This window comes from Phalacrocorax carbo, chromosome 16 (genome assembly GCF_963921805.1).
Source record: "Phalacrocorax carbo chromosome 16, bPhaCar2.1, whole genome shotgun sequence".
Taxonomy (NCBI): domain Eukaryota; kingdom Metazoa; phylum Chordata; class Aves; order Suliformes; family Phalacrocoracidae; genus Phalacrocorax; species Phalacrocorax carbo.
The window spans coordinates 5,535,086-5,551,821 of NC_087528.1; the positions used below are offsets into that span (position 1 = coordinate 5,535,086).

Here is a 16,736-nt window from a genome sequence, read left to right on the forward strand (position 1 = left end):
TTATGTTTATTCTGCTTTCACCAGACTATTCAGAAAGGCCTTGAAATTCTAAATAACAAAATGTGCTAGCGTTTTAAATCAGTACTGATACTTTACTACTTTCAGTTTGATCTCTAGTTTAATTGGTGGTTTGTTTTTTTTTTTTCATTTGATACCTCTTTTCTCCTCAAACTTTGAGTCCTTTCCCTGGACCTGTCCTCTCCCTCACAACAGAATGGCTGCAGAGAGTGTGACAGCATTACTTCCCCAGCCCCCAAAAGCCAGGGGCTTATGATGCAAGACAGCTTAGTGAGGAATTGCAACATTAAAAACCCGAACTAAACCAAGCTCACAAAGAAGCAATTAGAACAAGCACATAGCAGCCCAGAAAAGTAAATGCACCACGGGTATTCATTCACCCACCGATGAAGAGGATGTTTACTCTTCACGGCAGTAGTGCACCAGCAACGAGTCACTAACCTATGCGAGAGAGAAGTCATGGTTGGTAGGTTTGCGCTGCATTTTGAAAACTGTTCTTTAAGAGTGGCAGAGGTCCAGCTGAAGAGGTCATACCACTGCAGGAATAAAAGTCATAAGGCTCAGTTTATTTTATGCAGCTAGACGTAAAAAAGTTAGAACCTGGCCCAGAAACCAGGGCCGGCCCTGCAGCCCCCCGGCCCACTAGCACCCCGCTCGCTCCGCCTGAGCCGGCCGCCCCGTCCCGGGCAGGGACCACCCGGGGCAGGAGGGGCCGGTTGCCACCAGGGGTCAGCACCGGATCGACGCCGGAGGCTGTGGGGTGCCGCTGGACGGAGCAGCCGCGCTGCAGCAGAGGGGAGGGGACCCAGCGCGGCGCCGGGACAAGGTGCCTCCCGCCCTGGGCACAGGCGACACCAAAGCGGCAACAGACAGACGGCCGAGCTCCGCACCCCGTGGCCCTGTCAGGTAGTTTCCAGCACGAACCAGACAGCACATCATCACTGATTTTTCGACGAAAAGGCACACGGAAGAATACTTACATTAGGCAAGAAAATAAGCAGCCGCTAGTTTGCTGGAAATGAAAAAAATTAGCGGTGGCAAGGAAGAAGAGTCTGTTGGTTTAAAGCATTTCTGTATCTCATCCCTAAAGCTTCTGCTCTGCAATAGTAATATTATAAAGTTAACCAAGTGGAATGGGTAAACCTCTTTCTGAACTTGCTTAGTGGCAAGCAGGATGGGGCACTGTCAGTGGAACTGCTCAGACAAGGCATGCCACAAAGGCCCTGAGGATGTTCCATACCTTCTGTCTTCTCAAAAAGTACATATTTAGCAACACACCTCATTTTATCTTTGTTAAGCTCAACTTAGTGACAACGTAGAAATCTGATTTTTTTTGTTGTTGTTTTTCAATAATGTATTGTTTGAGCTCTAATCTGGGCTTTAATCTGTTTCAGTAACAGATTCAAGACTTATTTCCCAAATGTTTCCAATGGGACAATGAGGCTTGTTTGGCATCCAGACGACATGCCCATAACAGGAGATTTGGACTCCTTGTGTAGCTGTTTACTTCATGGGCCCATTGACCTTGTCTTCACTGGAGATGTATGCTGATCTAATGTTCCATATTTAAAAACATTTTTGGTATATCTGTAAGACAAAACAGAAGCCCCTAAAGCAGCGCACAGCACTCTAAGAAGTGGACAGTTCAGATAAGTTTCAGTAGGTCAAACAACTTTTGTTACAGGCTAAACCCAAAACAGTTTAGGATTCCAGCCAAGAGTCAAGCTGAAATAGTTCCATGAACTGTCCTATTGCTGCTCTGTCATGACCAGACAGCACTCTGAAACTTTCCAGAAACCAGCACTTTGCTGACCTGTGCCAGGGACTGTGGAAAGGTTTGTGGAATAAGTTTTACCTTCATAATTTAGCAAAGGACTCGTGAATGCAAGCACTCCCATGCTCAACTCTCAAACCAATTTAGTGCATTTACCTGCTGCTAAACTGGTTCATGGCAACAGATCTAATGCCTGGAATCACTTCTTGCATTGATGACATCTTCCGTATGCAGATTTAAACGATATATCTATACGGGTCATCACTAATAAAAAATTTTACAGGCATTCATTTGCAAGTGGTCACTAATATGAACATGCAAGATCCAGTGCAAAGTTCAACTCAGAGTTTTCTTTATTAAAATACCTTTTCACATTCCTTATACTACTGCATTTGTACGGACACTGATGGGATGCTAGAATGAACATTTGTCAACAGAAGAGCGCTATGAAGTCAGTAATTTGTGAAAGGCTTTTGATACAAACAACATTTGCATAGGGAACAATAAATTAGAGATATTAGCCAGTAACTGGAGCTTGAAAATTTAAACATTTGGAATGAGAATATAAAACTGTGTTGTATTTCTTGCTGGTTTTGCGCTTTTGATGCGATGCTTAAAGCAATAACTATATATGTATATACAAATCCATGTCCTCTCTTTCACTATTTTCTAATTAAAATGAGAACCTTCTTACCTGTGGCCCAGATCTTGTAGTAATTTAATCTGCAGTAAGAAAAGGAGAGCAACTGCAGTGTGAAAGACCAGCTGGTTACGGGGTTGGGGACAGTGCTTTTCCTGTTTTGTTTTGTGGGTTTTTTTAAACTAATGCAACTGAGATAAACATGAGCTGCAAAGATTAGATCCAGGTCCAGGCTGGATCCATGTTAGTTAGTGTTTTATCATACTACAAAGAAAAAGGATAGGTATGGAGTTCCATAGTGGACAAACTGGACAGAAGTACGACTTCACATCTCTCCTAAAAATCAATGGAATAAGGATTATACGTAACAGGATTTTCAGGTACAAACTCACTGACCTGGGTGTAGTATATCCACCCACTCAAGACCTATATTTTGCATCATCCAAAAGAACTGTGATGGGCAATCATTCCTTGAAGAACCATCACACCAAACTAACCAACAAACATCAGAACTTTTAAAGGGAAGAAGCAATTTAGCAAAGAATAAAGAATATTTGTGCCTCTACTGATAGAAGCACTTGGTAAAGTACTGAATCTCTGAACAGTTTCAAGTTTTTACGGAGCTCAGAGCTCGCTCTTCTGTTAGGCCCTCATTGCAGTGTAGCATCTGAGTGAGCTATAAATTACCTGGCTCCAAGACTGGTAGCAGTCCAGCTGCTGCAGCACAGGGAGTGCAGCACAAGCTGCAAGGTTATGTCAGAGCACATACATGGCTGGCCAAGCTGTGCTGAGCTCTGATCTGCCACAGTAGAGTGTTACCGATAACCAAGATAGCTAGTTTAAAGCAAGCTTAGATATTTCTACATCCTACTAGCATCACAGTAGTTGCTGTACTGTAGAAATGTACGTCCTCAGCTGTAGCTTCCCCTTGTATTTCCTCAGAGCAGAATGAATTGGAGGCTGGAAAGGCAACACTGCATTAGCAGGAGAAATTAAAAATGGGAACCTAGGTCAGTGGTTTCTAGAGCCACTTTCCTATGAGAATTTTTATTTGTAATTTTTTCCATTAAATGCTTTAGGAACATCTCTATTGTTCCCCCTGAGGAAATAAACTTTGAAAAGAAGAGCCTGGCAAACTCATAAATAAGTGCTGCAGAGCTTTTGAAACATTTGCAACATCTTCCATCTTGGCTTGTTTTCTTCTCCCAGATGGTGTTTGAGATGACTGTTCTAAGTAGCATCAGGATGTCCATGTGTTCTCTGTTGGCAACAAGACCAAAAAAGGAGAGAAAAAAAAAAAGGTATGAATATAAATGTCCCCCTGCCCTCTCCTACCCTTTTTGATCAATACAAAAATTTTAAATATAGTACCATATTCCTTTGAGCACTGTACAGTGAGCTAATAAATACTCATAATTCCCTGGGGAGATATTAGTATTATTTTCATCAGATTAAAAAAGGAAATAGGACAGTGGGATATTTAGGTTAACAGTTACAGGCTAGACTGCAATACTGTTTATCACCATCTGCAACTGGGCACTTACTGATAAAAGTTGGATTCTTATGGGACCTGGCACTCAACAAATCTGAAAGTCAGATCCCTTACTGACTAGTAGATGCCCAGTTGCCACATTTAGGGCCCCATCTTCAATTCCGCAAGAATTAGAACCTTTTCCTAAGAAGCATTTGGGCATCTCAACAGTGAGCAATGCAGCGTTCAACTTTTAGACAGCATGTTTCTACGAGACTTTGCTCCTTTGAATAGGTGATCTTCAGTACACAGCAGGGACATCGAAACCTGGCACTGAGAACCACAAAAGGCAGGGTGTAGACAGAGACTCTGTGCTAGACAATGGGAAGGGGCGAAGAGAGATCCCAAACTTCATTGGCTTTACATTATATGGCAGAAATAATTCTCTGCACTGAGGGCTCACAACTGTCAAGTCCTTCCTGACATCAGTTGCCAAAGCAAGTCTTCCTCCAGCAAATATCTGCTAAGAGTACGTGATGGCCTCTAACCTAATAGTTCAGTCTGTCAGCACTGAGGCGCCTAATTCTTTTTGTGGACTTACCCCCAAAGGATTTGCCCCATGAGTCAGAGGCAGGAATTCCTGGTTTATAATTCACTGTTTATTTCAGAGTTTCACCTTGTTTTTCATATCCTGACTGCCTGAAATCCCCCCCCCCCCCCCCCCCAATTTTAAATGGATACATCCTTCATCTTAATTTCCTGTCTTAAACTATTGTGCCATGTTACTGTGCACAGTTAAACACATGCTAGGTCCCCCTTTGGAGCTGGCTATGTTGTGCTGGCAATGCAAAGCAATCCATTTACCACTGGGAATTTACAAGATACTTTTGGGATCACTTGAGTAAGATGAGAAAGTAGCTGAAAAAAAAACCACAACAGAAATTTCTCTGAATAGATGTAAATTGTACAGGTTTCTGTCGCAGAGGGTACATTCTGAGGTTGAACTAAAGGCAGCTAAAAGTACACTACGTCCTGACTGAGGCTGCTAGTCCTCATGTACCCCTAGGACAGAATCAAACAAACAAACACACACACACATCTAAGAGGTAATGGGGGAGGAGGAGATATGAAGTCAGAATGTACCACTGAGGTAAATCTGACACAATACCAATTAGTATTTGGCGAAGTGGCTATCTCATTGTTAAGATATTTCCTTCAGTATGTTTTCAGAAACTGGGACCATTAAATAACTTAGAAAGATTGCCAGCTCTGATTTCAGGAAGGAAACCTCCTCCCAGTTCCTCTCTAAGTAATTCATTTCTTTTGCAAATACTTCCTATGGATGGCATTTAAGATACAAATTTCTGAAATGGAGGAGAAAGAAGGAAGCAACCCCAACCCAAAACTTTAGGTTCATTTCAAAATGACCTAAAAGTCCAAGACATTCAGGTTCAAGGTACTCTGGACTGCAGGTCAGTCAGAACCTGTACTGCAATTGGGCCTTCATACAATTGAAATAATTCAAACTTTAACTGATTGTTTTTCTAACACACCACCTTTCTTGACATAATACGAACACTGAAAATGCTTCTGTGTAACACAACACCTATTGTCAGTACACAGTGCTTACTGAAGCCTTGAGCTCAATTTTGTAATCGTCTCTCAGTGACGATAAAGCAAAGTTCCTAAATTTCCATGCTGGATTATATTTATTGTGACAGAAGCTACATAGGGGCAAATGCAGGGAGCAGGGCCTAGCACTCATTAAAATGATTTGCTTCATCTTTCTTTTCCACAGTGCAGTACTCTGTTTTGCCTGTGACTTCTGGAAGATCAATGCAGAACTGAATAACTTAACAGAGTTTATCTGAGGAGTGAAACCCGCATGGCCATTTGAATTTAGAGAGCGAAAAGGACAGCAGGATCTGATGTCAAGTCTCCACCATCACTACTGAAACAAAAAGGTTGCACATCCTCCTGTCTCTGAAAACAGCTCTTAGCAAAACACTCTCTCTGCTATGGCGCCCTTTGTCCCACACTTCTGGAATACCTACTACCTCCTAAACAGAGCCAAATTCTGTAAGTTTTTTGACAGGTGACTATAGCTAAGTAATCCATCTGGCATTTCATGTCATTAAGATGCCAGCTGACTATTCTGGCTCCTGAAGACCTCCTTTCACTCACAAATTGAGGGAGTAGCAGATTGAAAGCAACTTCAGCTCTGAGCCAAATACTTCATTTGGCTATAAAGAAGCAGAACAGCTGAGGAGGAAGTTTAAGCCACTTGATCACTTTATAAGGAGCATTTTCCTTTTCATGAGTAGGATCAAAAACTCCTCTTTTGGACCAAACCTCTGAGGTACAACACAGTTAAGCACTGTGTGAAAATGATCTACAGAAAAAAAAAACATTTACAAGAAAATGATAAAAAGCAGTTTAGTAGCTCCCTGCCTCTTCTGTACTCATCTATGTTGCCTGAAAAGTGCGGAGAGGCCAATAGGGGGGATGGAAAATCTATTAAGAAATTTATCTGCCCAATTCAACTTTAGGTCACTTATCTGCAGAGTTCAAAAGAGGGATGTTGCTGCTTTTTCTCACATGCTTTATTGGGAATAGAAGTGGGAATTTAAGAAGCAGAAGATCAGGATCTGGCTGTTTTTTTGCATCTCCTTTAAAGCACTAATAATTTTTTAAAAAAGGATTAGTTACTATGTTAGAGACCTGAACACTATCTGAAGAGGGGACTATGTCACAGATGTGAACTGAGTAAGGCTACTTGTAGGAAAACTCAAGTAATATGTGCAAGTGTTACAAAGCTGACTTTTCTTTGGGGCGTTTCTGAAAATGGGATTAGTTTTACAGAGTAACTAGTTTTATTACTCTCCTACTGTTAACAGCAGTTTGTACAGACAACACAAAAAATACTACCCTCAGCTGACACTATTCTCCCTTTAATCTAAATTACTTCATAGATTGTCTGGTTTAGCAAGCCTTAATAGCCCAGTTAGTTATGATGAAAGTGATCTACATGGGGTAGTCGGTGTATTTTCATTGAAGCAGCCTCGTTATACTTCCATGGAAAGATTTTTTTTACTCACATTGGCCATAGGAAAAGAAAACAGAAGAATCTTCATACAACTTTAGTCTTTTATCCAATGTCCATTATAAATTATATAGGGTGTGGAAAAAAAAAAGACAACTTCCACCCTGAGCTTACACCAGATGTCTATCACAGCCACTCTTGACTATTTTATCTTTTGTGTTGGACAGGGACAAACCTTCCTCTGTGTGACTCTCCAAGGAATGCCTGGTATAACCCAGAGGAGGGTTCAGCTCCATTTATTTTTAGAAAATAGAGAGCGAAGAATAAAAACAAACCTTTAAACTGAGAGAGACAATGATACTATAAACCCTACTGGCCTGTTAATATATATCTGTTTACTGTAATATAGTCTCTGACCTTCAGTGCACTGCCAGTGTCTGTAAATAATACAATGGGCTGCTTTTTATCCCATGGGGATATTGGTGCTGATGGAGCCTTTCAAAACTCAAATGGATGCCATAAGCTGACGTAGACTGTGCTATTGTGATTCTTATTTATGAGCCTCTCTCTCTTTTTCTTTTTAAGTAAGTACAAGTTCCAAAGTCACAAAGTGGATAGCAGAAAAAACACCCGGTCTGCATATTTTGGTTTTTTTTAAATCATCGACTGCAACTCCTGTCCCTGCACAGAACAACCCCAAATTCACACCATGTCTCCGAGGGTCTTGTCCAAGTGCTTCTTGAATATCCCCAGGCTTGGTGCCATGATGCCTCCCTGTTCCAGGGCTCCACCACCCTCTGGGGGAAGAACCTTTTCCTGATATTTCCTAAACCCTCCCCTGGCACATCCCCCTGCCATTCCCTCGGGTCCTGTTGTTGGTCACCAGAGAGGAGAGATCAGCGCCTGCCCCTCCTCCTCCCCTTGTGAGGAAGCTGCCGAGCACCATGAGGGCTGCCCTCAGCCTTCTCTGCTCCAGGCTGAACAAACCAAGGGACTTTAACCACTCATCGTACAGTTTCGCCTCCAAACCCTTCACCAACTTCGCGGCCCTCCTCTGGACACTCTCTAGTAGCTTTATATCTTTAATGTACTGTGGCACCTAAAACTGCACACAGCACTTGAGGTGAGGCCTTACCAGTGCAAATCTGGAGTGTCTCAGGTCCATCAGGAACCTGAGGCAACCAGAAACCAACCTTGTGCCATTCTGTCAGCATGAATATTTGTGGCATATACCAAAAGCTGTGCAGATGCTCAACACAAAATTCTTGGAAGATCATTATTTGTCATCTACCTCCTGTACCAGCACTACTTAAGACCAGTCAGTTCCATGGACTTTTAAAGCTGACTATTCTATAAACGTAGTACTGAAAGCCTGATTAGTAGGAATATATATGAAAGGATTGCCCACTAGCCATCCAGTAAAGGTCCTGAACAACAAATAAACAATTAAAATGTAGCAACACTCGAACACTAGCTCACTATATACACAATAATCTGAATCCAATTGCCCTATATTTAACTGCTTGCATAAAATGTATACTTACAGAATGCCTGTTTTCCACAGAATCTGCAAAATAAAATACAATGTATGAATTATAAAATGGCACATTGCAGAGTGATCTGTTCTATGTTCCAGAAAATAGACTTTTGTGTTTAATCTAACATTTTTTGTTCACCTTGCGATGATGTAAAATTGCTACCTACAACTAAGGTTCAAGACCTGATCCTAAGAAGTATATCCAGGCAATAGCTTAATTCAAGTACATGGGTGGGACAGACATTTCAAAGACCACGCTGAACAGTATATGTTCGACAGCTTTCCTGATTATGGCTTAGAGCAGAAGTATCCACTGAGAGCACATGCTGTTACTGGACAAAAAAGAGTTTTCCTTTTAGAGGCAAGTTCTCATGAGTGTTATACTTCCTCTTCCAAATCCTTGCCAGGAAAATAACGTACTGCAGAAATCCGGTATAGGATACAATTTTCAGAGCCAAGTGAGATCCTGCAAAGACACCTGAAATTTTATTAATAAAAAGATGCTTGTTCCCAATGAAAGCCTGAGAGCCAGCAGGCTCTTTCCATTTACAATCATTTACGAACTTTAAGATTAGCTCTGAGGCTTTTTTTATTTTTTTAAGTGAATTTAGCTATTCAGAAGTTTCACAGAATACCTTCAAATACTGAACCTAAAAATTTCTTTGCCCTCTGAAAGTAAGACAATCTAGAGACATGAGAAGAGTAACTCCACTTTGAGAAGACAACTTCAAGTCTTGTTAAAAGTGCTATTTTGAATGGTCTGTTACGATATTTCACATGACAAAAGTAAGTGCTGAATCTTGAAGGATATTTTCTTGGGAAGTATATAAAATTCAGTGGAGAGAGGTTGTGTTAAGGAAATTAATCTAATGCTCAAAGCAGAGGGTTTGGACTATGGCTCCGGGTTAATCTCACTGATATTTTTTCTCTAAATGGGGGATAGTCTCTGAACCTATGTTTTTTTCTAAGTATGTATTTTTTAAATAGCAAATAATAACATCAGTCCTCCCATAGGCAGAACACTTACATAAATTTTGAAAAGTTCTCTGAAGTAACAAAATTAAGGATATTATTAAAAGTACTACTACCATAAACAGACCTTAATAAAGGTCTTTAGAAACTCCTGTACCAGCCAGCAGAAGTAATGAGGCAACTGAACACAGGTGAATCTAACTTTGCAGACAGCGATGCTAAAGTCTCTTTTTCTCTCTCCTTTATGGTTACATCCATGTATATTTTTGGTGCAGTTACGCTTGCACAGTTTCTACCATCCACATTTTTATTACATGAGGATTGTGATTCTGCTTCACTGAAAGCAGCACCATGAACGCAGTATACAATCGGACTGCAACTTCTGAAACACAGAGAGACTACATGAATGTTGCTGGCACTGTACAATGCGAGTTTTCTCCAAGACAGCTCTACCCAGAATTTTTAGCCTAGGAAAAGGATTGAAAACTGAGGTGACTACAGCACCTTATTCCAGTGCACAAACTTAATTTCAGTATAAAATTGATCTCAATGTTTGGCAAGATTGATCCCTATATGTTTAGCCAGTTTGATAAGAAACAAAATAAAAAGTTACATGAGAAATATGTAAAAGGTTTTTGTATCCTGAAAGCTGACAGAAGTGAACAAAAACACTGCTGACCCAGTGCTACATCAAAGCTTGACTTTAAGTGGACAAAACTATATGTAAGGCTTATGAAGTGAGGTATTAACGAGCTGTAGTTTAGTCCTCTGTCAGAATGTATTGTGCTCGCAGGAAGGAGGAAATGAGAAATTTTGTATAAATTCCAAACTTCAAACAATGGGATGTTTGCTACCCCAAAGCTACTAGGTCACAATAACAGATATCCCACCTCCTTGTTATCTGTCACCCAGCTTCAAAATAGTGTGGCTTTCTAGCTAGTATCATATCTCTACCCGGAGAATGTAATAATCTGTGTCCTTTGAAAGTGCTGCTGGAAGGCTATATGATTTCTAAAAAGTAACAATGAGGTAAGCCAGCATGTAGCCTCTAATGAAAGCACAATGATGCAGTGCTTTTGCTGATTCTTTGCTATGTCAATCTTTTTACAACATTTTTATTTAATTCCTGTTAAGAAATGTGAAGTGTTTTTTACTGGAAACACACTGATTTTACCGTGATGAAAGAGAACAAAGAGATTGTCAAATGACACCTGGATTTCCTTCCCTAACAAAAACAGAGAAATCAGATACACTGGATTCTAGTCATATACAGAAAAATTGGTCAAGCTTCCATAGCAGGGCAAACAAGAAGCTGCGTATTTCGTGAAAGGAATCAGAGCTGAACCTGAAGCACTGATTAGGTGCTGGTGATTCCTAAAAGATTCCCAAGCCTAATAAAGGTAGGTGTTTTTATGGATTTCTGAAGGATTTAAACTCTTGCTAGCTATTGCTTTTAGTTGATGTGGTTTTAAATTCAAAAACACATTTTTACAAAGCAATACATTAATGGCAGGAATTTAAGACACTGTCATCCCCACCTGCTCTGCCCTTTTTCATTGCTAGAGGTTATGGAGAAGAGAATATATGCCTAAACAGTTGCAATTCATAATCCATCTCAAACCCAATCTCCAATACTGGTGAAAGCTAAGATGCTAGATTTTCAACTGAAGGTGCTGAACTGCAGATACATACTACATTCTGCCAAGCCTTTTATTGGAACAGTAGCTTCTAACAGAGAATCTTGGCAGGCAGCTTGGGAATAGATCTTACACAGGGTCATGCACACAATTCAGCTTTGCATTTTAGGTTCAAGCAAGGTCAGAAGCTCCCCGCATGTTTGTGTCTTACTGAAACCATCTGGCTTTGCCTAATTGTTGGCTGAAGCTATTGTAAGCATTTGGCTCTGGGATTAATGTCTCACAGATGCAGGCTTTGGTCTAGAATATGTCTTGAAAGCTAAAGATCCAAAGAGTTTTTGTTTTGGAGAAGGGACAGGTTATTTGCATGATTTTGGACTGCATGCAAATATCGTGTGCTCATAAGGCCTGAGTTTTAAATAACATAATAAATGCCCTGTGAATTTTCTCTATGCTGGACAAGGCGTTCAGTGGGAAATTCTGGCTAAGTACAGAGGTGTTAAGCCTGAGGCTCAGCAGCAGGAAAGTATTTGAGCAGATTTCCCGATTTCTAGAACTGATTTCTAATAGTTTGTTCCAAACCACTGAATGCAATGGGGATTTCTCATGCCTTTTTTCCACTGGGATATATTTATTTTTCCATAGTACATTGTTGGTTGCAATGACATTCTTAGAATTTCCTGTCTCGCCACTGCAGTTGCTTCCAAGTGACCAATTCATTTTTCCAGACTTAGCAGCATAAAGGTTGTCTCTGCATTTTGTTCACTAGATTTCCGTTTTCCTAATAAGAAATCAGGAATAGTTATCTTGCAATAAGCCACTATGAGTTCAATTCAGCGCACATCAAGGTCAGTGCATCACTGGCTTCTGAGAGCTTTGGATCTGATACAGAGCAAAATGCAGAGTTCACTGAAGGAGCAAGAATGTACTAACACATTGTCTTCCATGTCGCACTAGAAAAATATAAGGAAATTGGTGAACTGGAGTTGGCTCTAGTCTTCTCAGCAATATGAACAGAACTGTGCTACCCCACAAGAACTGGGATCAATGCTGAGGGTGGAGATGAGATAAAGAACCAGTATGAGATGCTTGGACTTCCTGCCCCTACTGCCTGTTGGGAGGATGAAAGGTGCGATGGAAGTAAATCATGCCTCTAAAAGAGCCTCCACCCACCCAGCTGAACTTAGTATGTGACACATCTTGACCCCTCCCTCAGGAAGAGCATCAGCTGCCAGCCTAGCCTGTTGGGACTCCAGCACAGGCAAAGTAGGCAGCAAGGCCACAGTCACTTCATCATTCTTGGCAGTCTGTTGATTTAGACAATTGCCTGTTTTGCTTAGTTTTGGACTGTCTCAGTTCTTTCTGAACAAAACGCAACAGCTCTGGGACTGGGCTGGATATTCCTGACTCCCAATATACTTTTCCCTTTTCATAGAGCGACCAGAGAAAGCAGTATTTTAAGGAAATTAGTTCATCCTGATAGGTGTGTAGGACTTTTAGACAAAGATGTTATTGACCTGACTGGTACTAACTGTGACCCTTCCCCAGATTGCTATTTGGATATAAGGTTTGATTTAAAGCTAAGGCTTTAAGCTTTAGGTATTTTACGTAAAATACTAAAGTAACAGCCTGTTGCTCTAGGAAAAGTTTTAAATCAATACTTGGATGAACTTCCTGAACACTCCATCTTCTTTCTCTGAATTAAACTAACCTTTCAGTAACAATGCAAGGACAACTTCATCTCTTTGAGCTGCTTCCAGAGACAATGCTAGTGAGACCACCTCTCATTATATCAGAGGAAATCTAGCATCCAACTAAAGAGACAGGCATTCTCTATCTACAGTACTATCATACTATTATTTGACTTTCAATCAAAATACACCTGACTAGACTTGAATTTCACAAATGACCTGCCTTTTCTACTGTTAACGGGTTAACTGTAGTTAACGATATGCAGGTCTTCTGGGATTTGAAATGTGCATCTGACAGTTTGTTTCTGTCTAATGTAACACCTCTTTAGGCCTGGTACTCAGAATAAGGAAAGCAGCACAGCAGATAGGATGGGAAGTCTTAGCATAGTGTGTGATGGAGACGCTAAAATGATAGTAACAGGAGGCAACATAGCCAATACCAGGAAAATAAAAAGGAATAATGGCAGATGCCCAGCACACTACTATAGGCCTGGGGCTTGGGAAAGGTCAGAACATTATCTGCACTATGGATTCATGATTTGGCATAAAGACAAGCATAGCTGTAGAACGCAAAATTCAAGAGAAGTTGGTTACTGACATGGCATCTGCCTCACTGGGGACAGCAGTGAGAGCCATCAGAAGAATGAAGAGGAAAATTATTTTAGCTCAGACAAAGAGATTTGTATCAGACATAACAACTACTGACAGCTCTTCAGCTTCCTCTCTAATGGACACCATTTCTGGAATGCATGGACAACTCCTTGAAAAGACCAAATTTCTTATGAAGCCCTCAATTCTAATTAAACAAACACAAACCACAATAGTTACCTACAAACAAATGATAATAAAATGTTACATAGGTCTTAGGTGTTAAATCTGCCAAACTGAGTAGCTGACACCAATTTGCAAATTCATGTAATTTCCCCAGAGGACTCGTTTGTCTGAACTGTTAACTTCCTCGAATAGACTGTACTCTTGGGCATTTGCTCAAAAATCTCAAAGAATATTTAAACATAGTGGAGGTCATAATGGTAAACCAACTTCTGCACCCGCTAGTAATGTTCAACAACTTTCACAATTGGCCTTTAATATACTTATATTAATATATATTAAAGTACTTAAAAAGAAACATCCTAGGAACCCTCCACTGCATTTATACTTTGCCACCTTGCAGTCACACAGCCTATTAAAAACCAAAGTAAATGTTACGTTTAAATAGATTGTAACATAGGTATCCAAAGCAACTGCATAGCTATGTGATGCACTGCTTATCTAATTGAAACACTTTTCCTGTATATCAGTCAGGAAAAACAGACGTGATTAAAACAATAAACTGTTACTATGTTTCCAAGAATAACTGAAACTGTAGAATGTTATGCATAAGAGAGCAGGTGGACTGCAAGATTAAGGGGCGTTTGCATATCATCTGGCTAATTCAGCTCAGTCTTTCAATCATATCTCATTTTATTGCAGTTCCCGCTTCATGGCAAGTACAGTCTTACAAGTAATTTGAATTATAGCTCTGCTGTACCAACCTTGAGTTTACACTACATCTCACAAAACATCCTTCTAGTATACAATGCATTCCGTTTTGTCAAAAATAGTAATAGTGGAAGGTGTAATAATCAGCTTCACACCTTGGCAGAAAGCAAGGGGTTATACAGTCACCTTCTGCAGCTTGTAATGGGTCCAAATCACACTCACTGAAAAACATTTCAAAACATTAGTGACCTTTGGGTTCAGCCCTAAAATGAGCTGGTTTTTTTTCTCATGATGCTGCCGGCTGATCCTGATACATGAAGCGCCTACCCCCATTCTTTAGTGTAAAGGATATTCTGCTTTTCACTGCAAGGCTGTGAAAAATGAGTACAACGTACAGGCTCAGCACCAAGCCAGGAGTCAGGATTCTGAAATTCTGTTCCCAGTGTTGTCACTCTCTAAACACATTGCCTTAAACAAATGACCTAATCTCTCTGTTTATTCAGCTGTAAAATGGAGATAAAACATTGCCTTGTAAGTCCTCACAAAGGAAAATTAAGTAATGTTTTCTAAAGTACTTGGAGACCCTCACATGAAAGATACCCCAGAAACAGAATACTGTGTCAGAGTGGGAGGGAAATCCTTATAAAATACAAAAATAGAAAATTAAAAAACAGCAATCAAAAATTAAAAATGGCAGTCAACAAAGCCACTTGGTAACATGGATGGGGACAAAACCTGAACACTTCATAGCCCTAATATTTACAAATCTAGACTTCCTAACACAAAGATAGGAAAGGAAATCCTTTCTGATTTAGTCTTTGTAACAAACTATGAAGAAACACTCTTAACCTACTGTCTCTGAACTCATTACTGCCAGAACAGTTATAGACAGTAATTGCAATAGGCGGCTAATGCCTGCACACAAAAGCCTGTGTTGGAGGAGGTAGAAGGGTAGAGTGGCTGGCACATGCCATCTGAGACAATTTCTGATGGTGCTTAAAACAAACAACTCACCCTACTGAAGTGAAAGTTTTTAGAGTTTGTGGTTAGAGGCTTTACAGATATTTGCTGGGGTTATGTCCAAAGCCAGTGTAATATTTTATAACACATGGCAAACATGCACAACTAAGAGGAAAAGTGGTGTTCAGGAGCAGTTTGAGATAGCACAACATAACATCCTAACCCCTAGCAGGGCATGTTCAGCTATGGATTCAGATTCAGGCCCAACTACTTAGTAGATACAGTACAAATGTGCTGATGACATAGATGTTACAAATCTTAATCTCACTACATTAAATACCATTGGTTTATGAGAAACCATGAAAGTTATACAATTTATCAACACCTGTGATTTTGTAGCTGCCCTTCAGTGTGTTCTTATGTGACTTGGATCTCTTTCTTTATGGCATTTATCTTCTAAACTATTCAGTCACAAATTTATCCCTAATCTCTTTATCTCTTTACAACTGCTTTCTTTATGTGTTTAATTTTTCACTAGCTTACTTACCATTATTACCTTTTCTGATTTCACTATAAACTGTTTCAGTCCCCTTCTGTACAGGAGCTGGAAAATGTATTGGCACAAAATCAATTTCTTTTCTTTTTTCTTTTTTTAATCTTTTTTTTCCTGATGAAAAGCTCCTTAAACAAACAGAACACACTGTTTTACTTTCAGAGGAAGTAGTTACACAAGCAACAATGATCCAGTGGAGTGTGTATGGAAAAGCAACTACACCCCTGCCCCAAACCCAGACTGTAAGCTTCTGAGAGGCAGATAGATGTCTCTCCCTCTATATAAAAAATTATGATGACAGTAGGCTTCCATTTCTGAATTTGACTTGAAGATTCTAATAATCTTCTCAACTTAAATTGATACTGCTTTAATTTTACAGAGACATCTACCACTAGAGAAGAGTTTCTCTGGATCACTTTGAAGAGCTTCTTCAATTTGTTCTAAGGATTTAGAGATCCTAGACCTGAGGAGATCACAGAATGGTAGGGGTTGGAAGGGACCTCTGGAGATCATCCCATCCAACCCCCCGCTTGAGCAGGCACACAGGACTGAGTCCAGGCGGGGTGTGAATGTCTCCAGGTAATGGTCTCCACAGCCTCCCTGGGCAGCCTGTGGCACTGCTCTGGCACCCGCACAGTAAAGAAGTTTTTTCTCATATTGAGGTGGAACTTCCTGTGTTCCAACTTGTGCCCATTGCCCTTTGGCCTGTTGTTGGGCACGATCTACAGTTTGGAAGTCTAACTATAGCCCCTTTTGGCAAGCAGCCTGATTAAATCTTATGGGCACAAAAATAATCTAATTTGCTGTTCTTTGTGAAATGTCTCAGAAGAATATTTGCAGATTTCACACCGCACAGCTTCTATTTAGGTGCTATCTGGGAAAGGTCTCCTCTCAGTTCCTCAGTGTGGCGACTCTTCCATTAGTGCACTGAGATCAGTGGGACGTAGCAGGAGTGAAG

At 40.4% G+C, this 16,736-nt stretch overlaps 1 protein-coding gene across 8 annotated transcripts in view; it reads right to left on the reverse strand.

Annotated features, from left to right (window-relative positions):
• Positions 1 to 2,127: 2,127 nt before the first annotated feature.
• Positions 2,128 to 16,736, reverse strand: part of PECAM1 (platelet and endothelial cell adhesion molecule 1) — a 35,202-nt gene continuing 20,593 nt past the window's right edge. For 2 of the 8 annotated variants that reach the window (XM_064467007.1, XM_064467002.1), the window contains 3 exons: positions 15,782 to 15,829; positions 8,491 to 8,513; positions 2,128 to 3,692 (listed from right to left, as the gene is read on the reverse strand). In XM_064467007.1, the coding sequence (XP_064323077.1) occupies positions 3,663 to 3,692; positions 8,491 to 8,513; positions 15,782 to 15,829 (101 nt within the window). In that variant the 3' untranslated portion in view covers positions 2,128 to 3,662. Of the gene's footprint in view, positions 3,693 to 8,490; positions 8,514 to 14,424; positions 14,487 to 15,772; positions 15,830 to 16,736 lie in introns of those variants that run through there. The other 6 variants (XM_064467004.1, XM_009514891.2, XM_064467003.1 and 3 more) reach the window with 3 other exon arrangements.